Source organism: Solanum tuberosum, unplaced genomic scaffold, assembly GCF_000226075.1.
Source record: "Solanum tuberosum cultivar DM 1-3 516 R44 unplaced genomic scaffold, SolTub_3.0 scf00661, whole genome shotgun sequence".
Classification (NCBI taxonomy): domain Eukaryota; kingdom Viridiplantae; phylum Streptophyta; class Magnoliopsida; order Solanales; family Solanaceae; genus Solanum; species Solanum tuberosum.
The window spans coordinates 58,279-67,254 of NW_006239581.1; the positions used below are offsets into that span (position 1 = coordinate 58,279).

The following is an 8,976-nucleotide window of genomic DNA, read 5'->3' on the forward strand; positions in this document are numbered from 1 at the left end:
CTAGGATGAGATGAGTGGTTCCACGCCAATCATATGAACAACTCGTGCAACTTCTAAGTGATTTAAGCTCTTTCAGAAACCTGAAATGAAATATATATATATATATATATATATATTGGAGTCATCGGTGCCAATTGCACTAAGTTTTCATTTTTTTCTTGGTTGATCTACTTCTGATAACACATGTAGTAAGTGCATGACCCTTCAATATGGCATGACAAACATGAGCAGCAGCACAACAATCTTGTTCGACATACCGGTGCCAGTAGCACGAAGCTTTGAATTACGGCCAAATTGGATCTTGAACATCAATCTCCCGTGTCTATGAAACATGTCAATGCATAAATAAAGATGCAACCACAACCATTACCTAGCAAGAAAGAGAAACAAGAAAAATCTAAAAGACACAAATCTGTGAGGAAAACGGCAAAAATTTGAAGACCAACTTCAAAAATCATTTCTGTCAATTCAGGAAGAGTTTGACATTTGATTTTTGGACATTTCACAGTACTACGAGTCTAGTTTCTTGAGAATCAACCCGCTTGTCATTTGAAAGCTCCTACACCAAGAAAATGATGGTTTTGCGGGATTGCACATAGCTGTGAGAAGAACTGATTTGGGGTCTAACTTCAAAATTTGATTCCCGTCAATCCGGAAGGTGTTTAACATTGATTTTTGGATTTATCGTAGTAACAAAAGTCTAATTTCTCCAGAATCAAGCCACTTGTCGTTTGAATGCTCCTACACCGAGAAAAGGACGTTTTGACGAGATTATGCATAACTGTGAGGAGAACTTCCAGATTGGATGTCCAACTTCAAAATTCGATTCCTGTCAATCCGGAAGGTGTTTAACGTTGATTTTTGGATATGTCGTAGTACCAAAAGTCTAGTTTCTCCAGAATTAAGTGGCTTGTCGTTTGAATACTGCTACACCGATAAAAAGACGTTTTGGCGAGATTGCGCATAATTATGAGGAGAACTTCCAGATTTGATGACCAACTTCAAAAATTAATTCCCGTCATTACAAAAGGTTTTTGATGTTGGGTTTTGGATATGTCATAGTATTATAAGTCTAGTTTCTCCAGATTCTTTTATACCAAGAAAAGAGCATTTTGGCGGGACTGCACGAAATTGAAAAAAGAACAGACCAAATTTGGAGTTCCACATTGATTTGGTTAGGAGAATTATTTTTTTTTCCAATGATTCTTTGATCAATCCTTTGTACATGAGAGATTCATATATAGAAGTTCCTTTGAACAACTCTCATTCTTTGTACAAGGAAAGTTGTGGTAAGATTGGAAGAAGGAAATCATATCAATTCTTACCCATCTAAATGGAAGTTGCCAGCACTCAAAAGGAAAGCAATAGGTCTTGAGATGTCAAGAATGTTTCTTACAAAATCAACCAAAGGAAAGTTGATATTCTTTTTATTTGATTCAAAATCCAATCAATCTTCTTGTTCTTTCTCACACCTTGCAAGGAAGATCACACAATGTTACTACTCACTAGACCCATCTATTTGAAATCAATATAGAGGGTCCACGTGGTTGTCAAGCAAAAATGTTTTTAAAAAAAATTGAGATCACTACAAACAAATCATTTGTAGTGACCTAGTTAGAATGCAACGACTAGATACAAATACTCTTGAAGTCTCAACAATGCATTCATAAAGACTTCAACTTTCGTCGTCAAAATTCGGCAAGCCTACACGTAGAGAAGTCTCAAAAATGAATACACATTCATGAAGACTTTAACTTTCGTCGTCAAATTCGGCAAGCCTACACGTTGACAAGTCTCAAAATATGAAAACACATTCATGAATACTTCAAGTCTTGTCACCAAGTGTCGGCAAACCTACACTTCAACAAGGAAGTAGGGGGCATTTGTAGACACACAAATTTTATTGGATTTAATTCATACAAAATTTGGATTAAATCCATGTTTATTTGGGTTGAATGATTAATTTGGGATTTACAAATAAATAAGTCCATTTTTATTAAATTCAAATTCAAGGTCCATTTCACCTTGAAGCCCAAACACATGCCACGTGTCACAATGACTAGGCATCCAAGACCAACAAGGTGATGCCACGTGTCCAAATGAGGTGGTAGTCCCAGTCAAATGCAAGAACCAATCACAATCCACCAAGTGTCAAAATGACATCCTTTGGCCAATCACAAGCAACCTTGTCCACCCCTTACAACTATAAATAGGGGATACACATGACATTCAAAGGGCATCAAGAAAAATCTTCAACAAGCATTCTGCAATTTTAGGAAGCTACACCATCAACTACATAGCTCTTCGAAGGAGTCATCAACGGAGTTCTTCCCGGAGATCGACTTGAAACGACGAAGCGCTTTTCGACGTTCCCGAAGATCGACAACATCTCAAGGAGGTCTACATCATCCAACATTTTGAGAAATACGCTACTGAAGGCTCTCGAATCTTGGAGAATCTTAGGAGAGAGAATCAAGAGAACAACAGAATTGTACTCACAACGATTCATCAATAAAATAACATTTTTTCTTTTATTTATTTTGCTTGCAGTTGATTTTCAGCGCTTAAGGAAATTTGTTGCGAACAAAGACTTAACGGATAAACACATCAGGAATGTGCGCAATTTTGTACCAGTCTTCTCTTATTCGCTTCTCACATCGCTTGGCCAGTGTTGGACAATCCCTAACTGATAAATTTGTGAGGGCTGTTAGGTGCTGCAATCCCTCCGGTAAACATTGTAGCATCTTGCAGTATGTTATGGATAACTGTGTGAGTGAAGTTAAACCTTTCACCCCTTCCTCAGGAAGACTCTCTAGTGCCCAACAATATTCAATTTTCAGATGCTTCAAAGCATTGAGACTAGCCAGGCTGGTAGGCAGCTCTTTGAGATTCTTCAAGAAAGAGATTTCCAAGTATTTGAGATTTGCAAGGCTTTTGAACATCTCTTCTGGGAGCGAAATAGCTTCTTCGTTTTCGCTAATGTCGAGGGAAGTAAGAGCCCTGAGATAAGATATGGAACTGAAACCTATTGCATCTGACTTATCCTCGAACTACCAATTTCTTGATAGAAGAAAGGGTTGGAATAACAAACATAGGGCACCAGTGAATCTCCATCTCTTCAAGCACAGGGAATTGCTCTTCGCCTATAATAAGTTTTCTCAGAGATGGAAACCTTCTTCTTGTAGGGAATCCAGAATCAATATACTCCACTTCCGCAGACCCAATCCATAACTCTAGACTTTTTAGACAAGGCAGCTTACCAAAGGGTGGTAAGCATGAGCAGTTTCAATGAATATCTAGGTCATTCATTTTCTATATTATTATTTATTAGGAAAATGAATAGGTGTAGTTATGAAGTTGAGTTTAAATGAAAAAATAATTTTTTAAAATAATTTTAAGAAAATAAATTAATAGGTAAGGGGTATTTTCGTAATTCAACTTTTGACTTAGATTGATTAATATATGATAATCATATCATGTCATATAAGTTTACTTTATTTTCAATATATAATTATCATGTCATATAGTGATCTTACTTATTAAAGTTCTAAGTTCACCCTTTTTGTATGAATGTCGTAGCAGACTAAGCATAAATGTAACCAAGTTCAGTGTTGGTGTGAATATTATGTGAATATTGATCTGCTCAATAATGCAGACAAGAAGTACAAAGAGTACTAGGCCTGCACATACAGATCCAGATATCTTATCGGTTATTTGGTCTTTTGGGCCTCAGGTGGTTAACGATCTCAGCCAACAGTGGGCTGAAGTAGTATAAACTAAACCTACTTCTACAAGTTAACTACAAATAGGACAATACATATAACGTTAGGATTAGTTACATGTTAGGAGTCTTTTTCCTTGCTGTTGGTAAACTGTTAGGAGTCTTTCTTTTGCTGTATATATACAAGGCATTGTACAATTGAAAACATCGATCAAATACATAAGAAAAGTTCCACATATATCTTTTGTTTTCTTACATGGTATCAGAGCAGGTTTGAATACCTCTCGATCATTCTTTTTACTGTGTTATTTTGTTTTCACAATGAGCACTGATTCACAGGCTAGTAGTCAGTCCACTCCAGCTCTTCCTTCCAGTACCGCTGGACTTTTTCCTTCTACTAATATAAAGAATACCAAAGCTCATCAGGACGAAAGATTGTTGCAGTTTTTGATGGGTTTAAATGACACTTTTGTTGGGGTCAGAAGTAATGTTCTGTTGTCGGCTCCTTTGCCTAACATTGGGCAGGCCTACTCTCTTGTTATCCAAGATGAAAAACAAAGGGAAATACATGCTACACCTACTTATCCAGGTGATTCAGGATCTTTCATAGTTGCTAATTCAGGAGAAAGGAAGTACCCCGTCCTCAAGGCACAAAAAGGAGGTAACTCAGGATATGATGGAAAGAAGAGCAACGTGATCTGTGCCTACTGTAAGAAGCCAGGTCACAGTGTGGATAAGTGCTACAAGATCCATGGTTTTCCTGCTGATTTTAAATTCACAAAACCTAGAAAATTTCAAAGCACATCGCAGGGAAGTACAGCTTTCAACTCAAGTGTTTACAATCAAAGTGAAGGATTTACTCAAAGAGACACCAATGCTCCAGAAGTCCAAGCTCTCAGTCAGGAGAACATAACACAAATATTGCAAATGCTTCAGCAGATGAAATCAAATCAAAATGCAGGATCTGAAGGAGCAGCAAATCTCAGTCTTTCTGGTATGCCCAAGTTGTTCAATTCTTATGCCTGTTTTATTGAAATTGATAGTAATTCTTGGATATTAGATACTGGAGCAACTGAGCATATGACCTATAATAGGGAATTCCTTTCAAATGTTAAAGCTCTTCCTAAACCTGTCATGGTAAACTTGCCTAATTCCTATAGAGTCAAGGTTACTCATGCAGGAACAGTCACACTAATGTCTAATATGATTCTGCACAACGTTTTATATATACCTTCTTTCAGATTTAATCTGATATCTGTGCATAAGTTTTGTGCTCAACTCAGTTATTCACTCCTTTTTACTCCCTATTCTTGTTTTTTATTTCAGGGCCCTTCTCTGAAGAGCCCTCTGGAGATTGGTAAGGAGCAAGGGGGACTCTATATCCTTAACACAAAACAATCAACACAGTTCCTTCAAGCCAATTCAAGCCAGTTCAAGTTTTCAATTCGAGCAAGAAGTCTAGTTCTAGTTTAGCTAGAAATTTTAGTTTAAATTCTAAGAAATCTGTTTCAAATGCAATTTTTAATTCATGTTTCAGTTCTTCATCTTCAAATGTAACAGAAAAACTATGGCATATTAGATTAGGACATATGCCTTTGAGCAATATGAGAAATATTTCTGTTATCTCTTTTCCAATATCTTCTAAAAATTTGTCTCTTTGTGTTGTTTGTCCCATGGCGAGACAATCTAAACTCCCTTTCCCGTCTAGCACAATATCTAGTAAATCAATTTTTGAGTTAATTCATGTGGATACATGGGGACCTTATAAACATGCTACTAATCATGGCTTTAAGTATTTTCTCACAATAGTTGATGATTTTAGCAGAGGTACTTGGACCTACTTGCTAAGTTCTAAATCTAATGCCTTCACCATTTTGAAATCCTTCCTTACCATGGTAGAACGACAATTTGACAAGAAAGTAAAGAAAATCAGGTCAGACAATGCTTTTGAATTGGGAAGTGGGAAAACACATTCAGAATTTTTCCAATCCTTAGGTATTATCCATCAAACAACTTGTGTGTCCACCCCACAACAAAATGGAATTGTTGAGCGAAAACATAAACACATATTGGAAACTTCCAGGGCTCTATTATATCAGTCTCACCTTCCTATTCACTATTGGGGAGACTGTCTTTTGACAGCAACGTATTTAATTAATAGATTTCCCTCCAAAGTCATAAATCTCAAAACACCATATGAGATACTTTTCAACACCAAACCACAATATTCTCATCTTAGAAGTTTTGGTTGTTTGTGTTTTGTTTCTACCCTTTCAAATAAAAGAAGTAAGTTTGATCCAAGGGCGGTTCCTTGTGTGTTTTTGGGGTATCCACACGGCAAAAAGGGCTACAAAGTTCTCAGTCTTAAATCTCTACAGTGTTTCGTGTCACGGGATGTTGTCTTTCATGAGTCAGTTTTTTCTTTTTCCTTTATCAAGTCCTATGTTCCTACTGATTCCTTATTTCCTACATGTTCATCATCCTGGGTGGCAGGCAGTTATGGAATCGGAAATTCAGGCTCTAGAATTAACAAAACATGGGATGTAGTAGAACTACCCCCCGATCGGAAAGCTCTACCGTGTAAGTGGGTTTACAAGGTTAAGCAACACTCTGACGGCAGTATTGAGAGACTGAAAGCTCGATTGGTGATACGAGGTGATATACAAAGAGAGGGAATCGACTTTAATGAGACCTTTTCTCCAGTGGTGAAAATGACTACCATTAGATGCATTCTTGCAACAGCAGTAAAGAAGGGTTGGGGCCTCTATCAATTGGACGTGAATAATGCTTTTTTACATGGAGACTTAGATGAGGAAGTCTACATGAAATTTCCAGCAGGCATCACTCCTCATTCGCCTAAACACGTCTGTAAGTTGAATAGGTCGCTCTATGGACTTCGTCAAGCATCGAGGCAGTGGTATGCTAAACTCACATCTGCCTTAAACTTTAAAGGATTCAGGCATTCACTAAATGATTATTCTCTTTTTGTAAAGAAATCGGACTCTTCCATTTCGATTGTGGCTATATACGTTGATGATATCGTTTTAACAGGGAATGATTAGGCAAAACTACATGCTTTGAAGATCTTCCTTGATCAAGAATTCAAAATAAAAGATTTGGGAAACTTACATTTTTTTCTTGGAATGGAAGTACTTCGTGAATCACATGGTTTGATGCTCTGCCAGAGGAAATTCACCCTCGACTTGCTCAAGGAATTTGATATTCTAGACCTATCTCATGTGTCTTCTCCTTTAGACCCAACTGTCAAACTAGTTACTCAAGAAGGCGATCCAATTGATGATCCTACTTTGTATCGACATCTTTTGGGCAAGCTAAACTACCTCACACACACTAGACCAGATCTCTCCTTTACCGTACAACACTTGAGTCAGTACATGCAGGACCCCAGGAAACCCCATCTCAATGCTGCTCTTAGAGTCCTTCGCTACCTTTTGAAAGACCCTGGACTTGGCCTTTTCCTGTCACCTTCTTCTTCATTTGAACTACGAGCCTTCTGCGATTCTGATTGGGGAACATGCCCTGATACTCGCCGATCTGTCAACGGTTTCTACATTTCATTAGGGACTTCTCCTATTTCTTGGAAATCAAAGAAGCAGACATCCATTTCTCTTAGCTCCGCTGAGGCAGAGTATAGGTCCATGAGACGGGTAGTTGCCGAACTCACTTGGCTTGTTCGCCTCTTTGATGATATCTCCATCCCCATTTCACTCCCCATTCCACTACACTCTGATAGCCAGGCGGCAATTCATATAGCAAAAAATCCTGTCTTCCACGAACGTACAAAACACGTTGAAATTGATTGTCATTTTGTTCGCCAACAGTTCCTCGCAGGACTCATTTCACTTTCTCACATTCGATCTTCATCCCAACCAGCTGATTTGTTCACTAAATCATTGCCTGGACCTCTGCATCACACCTTATTGGGCAAGTTGGGTGTATTCTCATCTCCTCCAACTTGAGGAAGGGTGTTGGTGTGAATATTATGTGAATAGACAAGAAGTACAAAGAGTACTGGGCCTCGACACACAGATTCAGATGGCTTATTGGTTCTTTTGGTCTTTTGGGCCTCAGTTGGTTAAATATTAATGGATTTATGCGACACAAATATGTAGTAAATGAATGCCAGTACGAGCATCGAATATTTAATTAATAAAATATTTTATAACTTTTTTATTTAGTATATGAGTAAAATGGTAATTTAATTTTAAATTTTTGAGCTTTCTACTTTTAATAATTTTTTTATTATTATTTATTTATGATCATAAGATGATAAGTTAGGAAAATGAATAGGTGTAGTTATGAAGTTGATTTTAAATGAAAAAATAATTTTTTAAAATAGAAATATTGCATGTAAAGTAGAATAAGCACAAATCGAATCTTATTGTAATTTGAATGTTACTGGCTCGAAAATTGAGTTTGGATCTTGTTGAGCCTTATGAGGACATTATTCATGGTAATTCGGTCTTGGGGCAAGTCAGCAGTACATTCAAGAGCTACATCCAATACCGATCTCAAACAACTTTCAATAGCTATCAAATGTTCATCATCATCTGTTGAAAATAAATTAGCATCCTCAATGTCCATGACTCTATGAGGATATGACTCCGCGACCCAACTCTTCAATGTAAGGTCTCCAACAAACTCATCATCTACTGGCTTCTTTCTTGTGAAGGTTTCCATCAATAAAATGCCGTAGCTGTAAACATCTCCCATAGTTGACACTATCCCTTCTGACCCGTACTCTGCCATCAAAATGAAATACATCATCATACATGCATATAGAATACAAGTTAAAGAAAGTAATTAGTAAATAAAAAATTGATCAGTACCTGGTGCCATGTAGCCAATGGTGCCTAAGGTTTTTGTCAATGCGATGAATCTCTCAAGAGACAACGACATATTAGTTAAGGATGATTTCGGAAGAATGCCATTAAATTGGTTGTCTCCAATCATTAAAAGTTTCAAGTACTTCCAATGTGAGAAGGAATTTAGTAAACTTATTTCGCCCATGGAAGAAGGATCATTTGTAAGCATATTCTGTTGTGACGAAAAGATGAAAACGAAAATCTAAAATAAAGAACACCAAGTTTAACGTGGAAAAATCCTTCAAAACGAAGGTAACCACCACGGAATCGACAAGATCCGAATTTCTTCACTATAACAATAAGAGAGTTACAATTATTCTTCTAATGGCTACACAACAAGTTCCAAAAGAGAACAAACAATAGCTACAC

General features: G+C 37.2%; 2 protein-coding genes across 2 annotated transcripts in view; both read right to left on the reverse strand.

Annotated features, from left to right (window-relative positions):
- Positions 1 to 3,031, reverse strand: part of LOC107058832 (putative disease resistance protein RGA1) — a 12,275-nt gene extending 9,244 nt beyond the window's left edge. Inside the window, exon 1 of the mRNA XM_015305007.1 lies at positions 2,593 to 3,031. Coding sequence (XP_015160493.1) covers positions 2,593 to 2,942 — 350 coding nt within the window. The 5' untranslated portion in view covers positions 2,943 to 3,031. The remainder of the gene's footprint in view (positions 1 to 2,592) is intronic.
- Positions 3,032 to 8,137: 5,106 nt separating this feature from the next.
- Positions 8,138 to 8,641, reverse strand: LOC107058825 (probable LRR receptor-like serine/threonine-protein kinase At3g47570). Its single transcript, XM_015305001.1, has 2 exons — positions 8,572 to 8,641; positions 8,138 to 8,484 (listed from the first exon to the last, which is right to left on the reverse strand). The coding sequence occupies exons 1-2, from the start codon at positions 8,639 to 8,641 to the stop codon at positions 8,138 to 8,140; spliced, it is 417 nt and encodes a 138-aa protein (XP_015160487.1).
- Between the last annotated feature and the right edge of the window lie 335 nt (positions 8,642 to 8,976).

Bases quoted from the DNA above. Each gene is read 5' to 3' on its own strand.
- LOC107058825 (XM_015305001.1), bottom strand. From the start codon at position 8,641: ATGTCGTTGTCTCTTGAGAGATTCATCGCATTGACAAAAACCTTAGGC. The intron at 8,485-8,571 runs GTACTGATCAAT...TTTTGATGGCAG, and splicing joins CATTGGCTACATGGCACCAG to AGTACGGGTCAGAAGGGATA.